The sequence below is a fragment of the Panthera leo genome, chromosome B2, assembly GCF_018350215.1.
Source record: "Panthera leo isolate Ple1 chromosome B2, P.leo_Ple1_pat1.1, whole genome shotgun sequence".
Taxonomy (NCBI): domain Eukaryota; kingdom Metazoa; phylum Chordata; class Mammalia; order Carnivora; family Felidae; genus Panthera; species Panthera leo.
The window spans coordinates 97,950,239-97,962,448 of record NC_056683.1 but is presented as its reverse complement, the minus strand read 5'-3'; the positions used below and the strand labels follow the sequence as shown (position 1 = coordinate 97,962,448).

Genomic DNA, 12,210 nt, shown 5'->3' with positions numbered 1-12,210 from the left:
AACTGAGGCAGGGTACTCATTGTGGTTCAGCATAAGCAAATGGAGGTGGGTTATATATGCTGTCATGCACAATGTAATGATAAAGGGCAGGGGAAGGGAGGGTGTGGAAGAAAAACTTTTCTGTGGTATTTTGTTGTGGCAACATAGGTGGACTGATGCAGGAGCAGTAAATGTAAACACACACTGCTTCTATACGTCTATCACCCTCTCAGTCCTTAACTCTGGACAGTCTTGCTTTCAAGCAAGTCTTGCTTTCAGCCCCATTAGAACTTCTCTCTCAGTTGGCAATGAGCTTTTGAGGATGTCAAATGACCTCATCTTCATCCCTGCTCTTCTGGCTCTTCCCTCTACATTTAACTCTATCAACTTTCAACTTGTTATTTTTCCCCTCTTCTTTTAAAAACAATAGTTTCATTGACATATAACCGACATTTAATAAACAGCACATATTTGAAGTGTACAATTAGAAAGTTTTAGCCTATGTATACAACTATGAAACCAACTCTGCAATCAAAATAATGACCATCCCTCCCATCCAGCCCTCTTCCTCAAGCAACCACTGCTCTCTGCTTTCTGCAACTATAGATTAGAATGCATTTCCTAAATTTTATGTAAATGGAGTCATGCAGTATGTACTCTTTTTTTGTATGGCTTCACCCATATTGCGTATCTCAATAATTCATTTGTGTGTATTGCTGAGTAGTATTCCATTGTATGGATGTACCACAATTTGTTCATCTATTCACCTGATGAGGGACATTTGGGTTATTTCCAGTTCTTGGCTATTTTAAATAAACATTTGTGTATGTTTTTGTATGAACATGGGTTTCCATTTCTCTTGAGTAAATACCTAGGAGTAGAATGGCTGGATCATATGGTAAGTGTATGTTTAACTTTTTAAGAAACTGTCAAACTGTCTTTAAAAGTGATTGACCATTTTACATTTCCCTCAGCAGTGTATGTGAATTCCATACCTTTCACATCCCTGCCAACATTCAAAACAGCCTGTCTTTTAAATTTTAACCATTCTCATGGGTGTGTAGTAGTTTCTCATTGAGGCTTTAATTTGCATTTTTCTAATAACTAATGGTGATGAGCACTTTTTTTCTGTGCTTATTTACCATCTGTACATCTTATTTGGTGACTCATTTCTTCTTGAAACATTCCCCTCTTTTGGCTTTGGTAGAAATGCACAATTTTGTTTCCTCCCTGTCTCTCTGTCTTTTTCCTTCCCTCCTCCCTTCCCTCATTTCCTCTTGTTCCTTTTCATTGTCTCCATCATTATTCCTTCTTATTATACCATCAGCTGTCTTTCTGTCCCACACTTATAGGAAAGCATATAAGCAGACACACACATACACACACACATATTTCTCTATATATTCATATATTACTATATATTCATATATAAATATATCTATATACCTATAATGATACCGATATTGATATAGATATCCCTAATGTCTTTACACCCATGCCCCGTGCCCTATCCAGTGACTTTCAACATTTGCTTCTTGAATAGATCTTAAGGAGTGACTCATAATCCTCTCAATCTCCATTTCAACAAGAATAACTCCACTTATATTTGTTTTATATACTGGTATTCTTTATAAGATTAAAGTAATTGAATAGAGAATTCCTATGTCAACTATGTATGAAAACCACCAGTGATGGTCAAGCTGGGCTCCTCATTTTTATCTAGTACCCATCTGCCCTCTCGTTTCCATGCCTGTGTTATCTGAAGCTGTTCTCTCTGCCTGTCAAAAAGCTCATCCTTTGGGTTTTCCCAAATGTCCCCTCTCTAGGCTGCCCTTCCTGGTTCCCCAGATGTGACCTCTCTTTTCTTTAAATTTCTTCTATAGCTTGTTGAACCTCTTTTATACCTTGAGCTTAAACCCCTTGTGAGTCTGTCAGCCTTATATACACTGGTCTAGAAGTTCCTTAAAAGCATGAATTGTTCCTCAGTATTATCTGATGAACCTAACTTACAGGATGTACTGAATTAAGATTTTGGGGGTTGAATTTTTAAAAATCAATATAACTCACTCTATCCTTATTTCCTACTTCAGTATTTAATTTTATGGAGGATTATTATCTAGCAGTAGAAGCAAGGAATGAGTATTCTTGCCATACTCATAAATTTGTACTCTCCTATTAACATGAAGAGTAGAAATAGATAGAAGTTGACAAATGTGATAATGGATAAATATGGTATATTTAGGGCAGCTATATAGAATCTATAAGACTTAAAGAATGCTTAAGGACATTTGGAAAGTTGATTTCCTGAAACTATATTTAACTTTACTGGTGAATATACATACACATGAGAACTATACTATTGTTTAAAAAAAATTGGGTAAAAATCCCTATGAAATGATTTGGAGTGATTCCCAGGATATATTGTTAAGTGAAAAAACAAAATCCAAAAGAGTATATATGTAAATAAAATCCCAAACACCTTAATGATAAAATCATTCAACAAATTAGGAATAGAGGGAAATGCCCCAACCTTATAAAAGGCATCTATGGAAAAACCATAACTAACATCATAATTAATGGTAAGAGATTGAAAGCTTTCTCCCTAAGATCAGGAATAAGATAATAATACCCACTCTTGCCATTTCTATTCAGCCTTGTACTGGAAGTTCTACCTAGGGCAATTAGTCAAGCAAATGAAATAAAAGACATCCAGATTAGAAAGGAAAAGGTAAAATTATTTCTATTTGCAAATGACATAATCTTGTGTATAAAAAATCCTAAGTAATACATAAACACAAGTAAACTATTAAAACTAATAAACTAGTTTAGTAAGCTTGCAGGATACAAGGTCAATATTCAAAACTCAATTGTATTTCTATACATTAGCAATAAATACTCTGAAAATGAAATTAAGAAAACAAGTCCAGCAATATAATAAAAAGAATGAGAGATATTTTGAAATTAATTTAACAAAAGAAGTACAGAACTTATACACTAAAAACAACAAAATACTGTTGAAAAAAATTAACAAAAAAACCCTAAACAAATAGAAAGACATCCATGTTCATGGATCAGAAGACTTAATATTGTTAAGATGGCAATAGTATCCAACCAAACTGATCTACAGATTCAATGCACTCCCTGTCAAAATCTCAAATGGTGCTGTGTGTGTGTGTGTGTGTGTGTGTGTGTGTGTGTACAGAAACTGACAAGCTGATCCTAAAATCCATATGAAAATTCAAGGGACTCAAAATAGCCAAAGTGATCTTGAAAAAGAACAAAGTTAGAGAACTCATACTTCTCAATTTCAAAAATTAACACAACTCTACAGTAACCAAAACAACAGTGGCACTAACATAAAAATAGACATATAGTATAATGGAATAGAATTCAGGGTCCAGAAATACACTGTTATGTTTCAAGCCAATTCATTTTTGACAAAGGTGTCAAGACAATTCAATGGGGGAAAGATCAGTTTTTTCAACAAATGGTGCTGGGACAGCACACCACATGCAAAAGAATGAAGTTAGACCCTTTCCTCATACGGCATACAAAAATCAATCATAAATGGTTACATGCAAGAGCTAAATGCAAGAGCTAAAACTACAAAACACTCAAGAAAACAGAGGAGTATGTTTCAGATTCTGTGTCTCCCTCTCTCTGACCCTTCCCCATTCATGCTCTGTCTCTCTCTGTCTCAAAAATAAATAAACGTTAAAAAAAATTAAAAAAAAAAAAAAAGGGGGCGCCTGGGTGGCTCAGTTGGTTGAGCGCCGACTTCGGCTCGGGTCACGATCTCGCGGTCCGTGAGTTCGAGCCCCGCATCGGGCCCTTGTGCTGACAGCTCAGAGCCCGGAGCCTGTTTCAGATTCTGTGTCTCCCTCTCTCTGACCCTCCCCCATTCATGCTCTGTCTCTCTCTGTCTCAAAAATAAATAAACGTTAAAAAAAATTAAAAAAAAAAAAAGAAAACAAAGGAGTAGATCTTTGTGACTTTGGATTAAGCAGTGGTTTCCTAAATCTGATACCAAAAGAATGAGTGGCAAAAGAAAGAATAGGTGAATTGGATTCATCGAAATGAACAGCTTCTGTTTCAAAGGATACCATCAAGAAAGTGAGATGACCCTCAGAATGGGAGAAAATATTTGCAAATCATATACCTGACGAGGGACTTGTATTCAGAATATATAAATAACTCTCACAACTCAATAATAAAAAGACAAATTCCATTTGACATAAAGGGCAGGGAATTTGAGTAGAAATTTCTCTTATGTGCCAATATGCACATGAAAAGATGTTCAGTGTCATTACTAATTAGAGAAATGCACATCAAAACCACAACAAGATACCATGTCACTCCTAATAGGGTGGCAAAAATAAAAAAGAGACAATAACAAGTGCTAGTAAAACTCCAAACGTATGTCCTTGCAAAAACCTGCACATGGATGTTCATAGCAGCATTATTGATAATAGCCAAAAAGTAAAAACAACCCAGTGTCTGTCAACTGAAGAATGAATAAACAAAATGTGGTATATCCATATACTGAAGTATTCATCAGTAAAAAGGAATGAAGTATTGATACACGCTACAACATGGATGAAACTTGAAAACATGCTAAGTGAAAAAATCCAGATATAGAAGTCCATACGTTGAATGATTCCATTTATATGAAGTGTCCAGAAAAGGCAAATCTATAAGCCAGAAAGTAGATTACTGTTTGTTAGGGGCTGAGGTAACAGGGGGGCATGGGCACTGACTGCTAATGGGTATAGGATTTCCTTTGAAAATGATGAAAATGTTCTGGGATTAGATAGTGGTGATGGTTGCATGATCTTGTGAATTACATACTTTAAAGGAGTAAATTTTATGTTATGCGAATTATATCTCAAAAACAACCTACGAAATCTGGGGAGGGGGGAAAGGGGGTATGCATTGTTTGTTACCTTTTGTAGAAAAAGAAGGGACAAATGTCTCTGTTGACTTTTACAAAAAGAAATGCAGGAAGAATAAAACAGAAAACAAATAAAATCATATCTCTACAAAGGGTAGGGGTAGAAGTACAATATTTTCTGTTGGATGATTCTAACTAGTCAATGTTACAGAGTTACATACAAAGAGAAAAACTGTTAGCAAATCACGAGAAATTAAGAGACCCTGTAAAGATTTGGTCATGTGTTGACTCACATTAGGAAAAAAAGGAAAGAAGGGAAAGAGGGAAGGAGAGAAGATAAAAAGATAGACAAGAAGGGGAAGAAGGAAGAAAGAGAAGGAGGGAAGGGGAGAAGGGGAGGAAGAAAAGAAGGGAAGAGAGAAGGGGACAGGCTAAAGGATAGAAGGAATGGAAGGGGTATCCTAGCATTAGCTGGCATATAGTAGCATGCCTCAGGTTTCTCTATCTTACAAGCTGACCTTCACATCAGCAGAACAGCCCCATCGGGAAGTGTGATAGAAGGATGCCTGTTGGACAGCCACCATCAAAGCATTTTTCTGAGCAGCTTGGCATGCAAGGGTCACTTGCATGTTTTCCACTCCTGAATGGAATAAGAGCTAAAGGAAGAAAATGTGAAATATTAGGAATTTCTGTCATAAAGCAAGAGGTGAAGTTGAGGGTTTGAGATCAACACTTATTTAACATGTAAACATATGAATCCAACTGACGGATGTGCTGAGATCCTTGTTCCTCAGACATGGGACTGAACCTCTCTCTAAGCACCATTTCATCCCATGAAGGCAGCCTGCAGGCCTGATTTGCTCTATAGCTGGACACCATCAGGTTTCGGGTCAGAAAAGGATGAGTAGGTTCTGATGAACTAGCAAACATGTGCTCAGTGGCAAACTTTTAAAACTGCCAAAATTAGATTAATGTTTAAAACACACACATGCAAATACAAACCTATACATACTCACACAGAAGCAAAGAAATCCATCTAAATGGAAGGGGGAAAAACAGCACCAAGTTCAAGAAGATCAAATAAAATCTCCAATAACATGTACATATTTTAAAAATTTGGTACAAAGATGGTTCACTACATGTGCTTCTTTAAGATAGCTAGCAGTGGTTATTGCATGGGATGTTGCAGTCTCTATGGTTTAAACCAGGCCAATGTGCACATCAAATAAGGTAAGGCTAGAAGCTTTTCTTACACAGGGGAGCTGAACTTATATAAATTAAATATTATTTTCTTTAAAGAAATACATGAGCAAATTGTTTAACTTTAGTTTCTTTAAAAACAATAATTTACCTTAAGGATGGCTTCCTTCGTATAAAAGCTAAACTTGCCAACCTGGTTATCATCCACCTCAGAGATGGCTAACACAAGAGTAGTAGGAGAATATCTGCAAGAAGAAACATGACATTGTCTTGATGTACCATGTTTTAGTGAAGAGATGCCCATTCTGATGGGACCGCATGGCATGTGATCAGTTCTAGGTGATCCAAGTGCAGATGTTATACAAGACTTGATATTTCTGCCCAAAGACCGAAGGGCTCAGAGGTCTTTTCAGTCCTTACTGGACTTGATCTCCTTTCAGATTCATTGTGGTGACCACCTACTCCAAACTCTTTTCTGTTGATCCCCATTCCACTGTTTTATCCTGTTTCTGTTCTTACCTTCGACCTCATGTCCTCAGCCTCTTCACTGACTTGAACCCTTTCCTCCACTCCCTAAAGGCTTTCCAGTTCTTGCTCTCTTCCATTGCCCCAACAATCATCTAAATGTTCTTTGCAACCATGTTTATGCCTTGGGATATGGTCCTTTGTCCATACCTATGACGCTTTGTTGAGTAATTTAATACCTATGAATCTTAGTTTCTTCATCTGTAAATGGAGGTATCACCTATCTCATAGGGTTATGGCAAATATTAAGTGGGATAATATGAACAAATGTGCTTTTTAAAATGTAAGTCACTATGCTCATGTTTGATATATGTTGTTATAACAGCACTCCAAAGTGGCAACTCTAAGAAGTTAACATACATAAAATAAATGCAAACTCAAGAGACAAGATCCTTGGGTGCGTAAACCTTCCCCTGCTAATTCAGAAGGCTCCTCAGATCTTGCAAGATCTTTGGGTCATTGTTGCGAGAACCAGTCACAGCTTGGCCAGGCCACAGATCATTTGGGCACTTTCTGGTGATTGGTTGATTCCACTTGAACAAAAATATGCCCTATTTTACATCAGTGTAAAATACCAGCTCCTGCAGGAGGTCTGTAAAGACCCAGAGAATAACTTGGCTCAAGGTTGGAGATCCAGCCTCACCTGAGGCCTGCTCACACTTCCTGCCTTCAGTTTCTGTGAGACATTTCTACATACTTATGACAAATTGTTTTTGTTTAGCTAGCATGACAGGATAGAGCAAGAAATATTTTGCCTCCAGGGGACATTTGGCAATGTCTGGAGACATTTTTGGTTGTTATAAAAGGGGAGAAGGGGTACTACTGGCATCTGGTAGGTCAGGGATGCTGATAAACTACCTCTGATACACAGGACAGCCCCCTACAAGAGTTATCCAGCCTCGAGTTTCAATAATGCCAAGGTTGAGAAATTCTGGGATACCATATTCTGTCATCCTAACCCAGCCCAAGGTCTCTTTGGAGAAGAGGAGACCTTTAACATATCAACACGTCAAAGTTAAATTTTGACAAGTGATCCACACTAGCAAAACAAAGGTGACTTTTCCTCCTTGGAATCAACTTTGCTTTCCTGGGGGTGGGGCCAGTACCATGAATCTCCAGGGATAGAAAGAAAGGACCCTCAGGGGAAGGGCAGACTAGAAAAGAAGGAGAAAAGAGGGAGACAGACGTTTCTCCTCAGCACATATCAAAGGCTGATCCTGCATGGAAGAAAAAGATTCCTCTCCCCGACTTATAGACTCATGATCTGTTACTAGTAAGAGTGTTCTCTTTCTGGCAATGGGCTGAACATATGGGGCATGAAGAAGTTTCAAGGGTTTGAGTACACTTCTGTTGCTGGTCAACAAAAGAATCTGACTGAGATACTGCCATACATGTTAGATTTGTACATTGTGTTAGAGTTTCAAGGAAAAAGCTGTTCAAAAAATTTAACTGACTTCTTCCTGGTCCCAGGGAAAGTGAGAGAAGGGATCTGGACTTCTGATCCATGGTTCTTGCCCCATGAGACAAACTCTCACACCCCTTTCTACCTAGAAGCAACACAGTCAACCTGTGCTGCTAAGTCTGTGATCTTATCTCATTTGAGCTCCCTGATCAGATTCTTCCATTACTTGCTGTTTTTAAATTCAATTATCCCCCTTCATTGAGTTCTTCCCCTGCCTTATTAAAAAAGGAAAGAAAGAAAAAGGAAAAAAGAATGGCATCATAGTAGATAGAATATAAGAGGGGGGATTTAGAAATACAATTGCATTTGTGAGTCCAGTGGTGGTAGAAATTATTTTTCACTGGCCATTCATTCTACCATTACATTATTTTTACTTGGACCTTCTCAAGGCTCACCTGTCCACTCGATCACTGTCCTCCAGCAGAGAGGTGATAAAAACAGGAGGTGGATGGTCCACTTTGTCCTTGTGTGATGCAAATTCAAAATGAACAGGCCTCAGATACAAATGGTACTCTTCAAAACCCATCTCCCATGCCAGTTCCTTATAGAGACTAAAGGGGGGAGGATAAAGAGCCAAGAGCATTTGCTATTATTTTCCACTAGAAGGAAAGTACGTGGTAAGAAAACCCACAAAATCTGAATAAGCACAAAAGCAAAAGTCAAAACAATAGTAAGCCAAGTCCGGAATGAAGTCAATGAGTCACAAAGGTCTTGTGTCTACTCTACACTATGACAGTTAAAAATAGCAGTTAAAGTAGGAGGAGATGTGCTTGGACACTTCCTCAACTCTCATTTCCTGCTGGCTTCTATCCTCAGAGCCCTCATGAGGTCACCAATACTGCTTTCAATACAAGGTTCACTATTTTCTCTCAGAACACTTCACAGCTGGTCTTTGTCCTCTCCTCAAGGAACATCTTTGTTCCTTTGGATCCAGGATCTCCATGCTCCCACCTCATGACCACTGTCTCTCAGTCTGCACTGGCTTCTCTTCCTCTTCATTTTCAAATTCTAGTATTTCCTGGGGTTCCAAACCCGGTCCTCTTCTCCTCTTCTCTGTCCCCTTCTTGGGGAGTTTGTCTTCCAACCACATGGCCTAATGATAGCCCCCTAGTATAAGAGCCTATGACTGTACCTCTGTCCTATCCCAACTCTGAGCTCTACTCCCACATTTACATGGCTTGCAGCAAGGCTCCATTCAGATGCACCTCTGGCATTTCAGCCTTAAGAGTCTAGAATGTCTTCCACTCCTCTCTCACCCACATCCTCACACATTTCTCCATTTTCAGAAATTGGTGCATTAAGGCTGAACTCAAATGGCACCTACATTAATTTGCTAGGTTGATGTACCAAAGTACTATAGACAGAAATTTGTCTCTCAGTTCTGGAGGTTGGAAGTCTGAGATCAAGGTATTAGCAGGGTTGGTTCCTTCTGGGGGCCATGAGGGAAGGATCTGTTCCAGGCCTTTCTCCTTAGTTTATAGATGGCCACATTCTGCTTGTGTCTTCACATCATCTTCCTTCTCTGTGTGTGTCTGTGTCCAAGTCTTCTCCTCTTATAAGAAATACCAGTCATATTGGATGAGGGCCCACTCTAATAATTTCATTTTAACTTGACTCCCTCTGTAAAGACCCTACCTCCAAATGAGGTCACAATCTGATGTATTGGGACTGAGGACTTGAACATATGAACCTGCCAGAGGACACAGTTTGTTCCTCAATAGTGCCTCTGTTATGAAGCTTTCCTTGACCCACTTACAAAGAATGAAACACTCCATTTTTTGAGTTCCCATAGTATTTTGGTTATATGACTAAAATAGCATATTAAACTATAGTAGAAGTAACTTTTAAATTGTGAGATCCCTGAGATCAAGGATCAAAGATTATGAGGAGGTACTATCATAAAGGTTAATAAATATCTTGACTCATGGTTCGAATTCTGTTTCTACTATGTTCTAGGTATGTGATCTTAGGTCAATAGCTTACCTTTCTGAGCCTCCACTTCCTTGCTGGTAAAATATTAGTAAGCTACTTATTAAGAATATTCTGTAAATTAAATGAATGAGTACACATAAAGTCCCCAGCACAGACCCTGGCCATAGCAGGCCCTTGGTAATGGTTTGTGGTAGATGATTTCACTCTTCAGGTATATAGGGACTCTCGTGGGGGACTAGAACACAAGGGAACTCATACATGTTTGCAACAAACCCTTTAATTCCATATTTTTCCTGCTTATGGAACATGTCCACTTGGATGTCTTTGCATCACTTCACACTCATACCTAAAACCTAACTCATTTATCTCTCTCTCTTTCCACCCCTGCCCCCAACCTGCTTAACCTTCCAAACCTCTGTAAGGCCTGGATACTGTCACTAACTCATCCCTCTCCTTTCTCTAATCCCTCTATTGCTTCTGCTCTGCTATTCAGCTTCATCATAGTTAAGAGCAAATCCAGTAAATATTTGTTGAGTGTAAGTCAGGCCTCATACCAGGTGATGGGACACCATGGAAACCGACATGGACAGTGCTTTTGCAATCAGGAGCTTACACTAGCAGGAAAACTGATAAACCAGTATTAAGCATCTAACTGAAAGGCAATGTGCTGAATAGAGAGGAAGCCCAGGTCCTAGGAGGAGGGCCTAGCCTAGCTGAGTGGTCAGAGAGACAGGAGGGGGAGGCCTGGGTGGAGAATGAAAAAGTGGGGAAGGGGGTCATTTCAGCCATTTAGAAAGCTTGCTTTGACTGCTCTGGGGCACAGAGGGAGCAAGGCTTGTAGGCAGGGACACCTATGGTCTGTTCTCCCCCATCTGGATCCTCAGTCCCCCTACTGACCGAGCTAAGTGTACACTCTCCAGACTCATTTCTATCAGCCGGTGGCGGAGGGTCATGAGTTCCAGAAGTTTGGAAAATGTCTCCAGGAGCAGCATGTGAGAATCTTGGCTTTGGTTCTGTCCTTCGTCTGCTGCGGACTTGAGTGCAAGTAGACCTATCTCCTCCATGAGAAAGGGATCTCCCATTACTTTAGCTGAAAACAGCTGAAAGAAAATACTTTTTAAAGTATAAAAAAAGAAATTTCACATATTAAGAAAAAACACTCTCAGTGGCACAGACTCTGAATCCAGATTTCCTGGACTCAAGTCCTTGCTCTGCCACTTAGAAGCTACAAAATTTTGCTATTTCTCGGTTTCCTCATCTGTAAAGGATGGATAAGAATAATAACAATACCTAAGAGTAACAAGTAGACAATAATTACCTAAATAGGTTATTGAGAGAGTTCATTGAGTTAATATATACAAAAGTGCCTGGTACATAGTATTTGCTGTTATCATTATTATAAATATTTTAAGCCAAAATAAAGAATAGAAGTAGGAATCTGATCTTTTCCAAGTATTTTAGAAGCCAATAATAAGAATAATTTCCTATAAACTCTTCTAAGTGCAATTTCAAAATTTCAAAGTGTTTTCGTGTACATGAACTCAAGATCCCCATGAAGTAGAGGAGTCACAGATACCATCATTTCCATTTCATTAGTGAGAAATCTGAAGCAACACTGAAACTTTCCAAGGTCACACAGCAGTACCAAGAATGAACTTACACTTCCTAATTCCAGTCCAGTAGTTTTATAGTATGCTAAACTGCCTTTACATGTTCCGGGCAATTTTTGAAATAACCTCCTTGCTCTTTACAGCCCTCCTGCCATGGGGGGCTCCTCTGCTCTGACATCGTTGCTACACCCTCGTATACCATTCCCAGCAAGGACCCAGTTTGGGGACCCCCAAATCTGCCTTTCCTGGCTTGGCTCCTTTATCTACCTTTTCTGCCTTATCTCCCTTATCTGCCTTTGCTATCACAGATTCCCTTATCTGTCCACTGATCCACCAAAGGCCTTTTCTACTTGAAGATGCAATTTCTAGATTCTTGAAGTCTTCCAAAGTGATAAAAATTTATTAAACTAATTCCTATTAGAAACTAATTTCTAAGGACAATGTCTCCCCCATTTTTTGGCCTAATACAAAAGATTAATCTGAGTATTTGCCATTTCTAGATCCAAATTTGAACACATTTCAAAAGTAAGAATAATTAAAACTGCATATGGCATCAATGGGAAATTAGGGAGGTATCTCAAATACTCACTGTGAGTTATAAGAGAATTTAA

General features: G+C 38.8%; 1 protein-coding gene across 3 annotated transcripts in view; it reads right to left on the bottom strand.

Annotated features, from left to right (window-relative positions):
- Positions 1-12,210, bottom strand: part of LOC122220247 — a 95,999-nt gene that overhangs the window by 863 nt on the left and 82,926 nt on the right. For 2 of the 3 annotated variants that reach the window (XM_042939508.1, XM_042939509.1), the window contains 4 exons: positions 10,887-11,089; positions 8,453-8,608; positions 6,222-6,315; positions 5,389-5,526 (listed from right to left, as the gene is read on the bottom strand). In XM_042939508.1, the coding sequence (XP_042795442.1) occupies positions 5,389-5,526; positions 6,222-6,315; positions 8,453-8,608; positions 10,887-11,089 (591 nt within the window). The remainder of the gene's footprint in view (positions 1-5,388; positions 5,527-6,221; positions 6,316-8,452; positions 8,609-10,886; positions 11,090-12,210) is intronic. The other variant, XM_042939510.1, reaches the window with a different exon arrangement.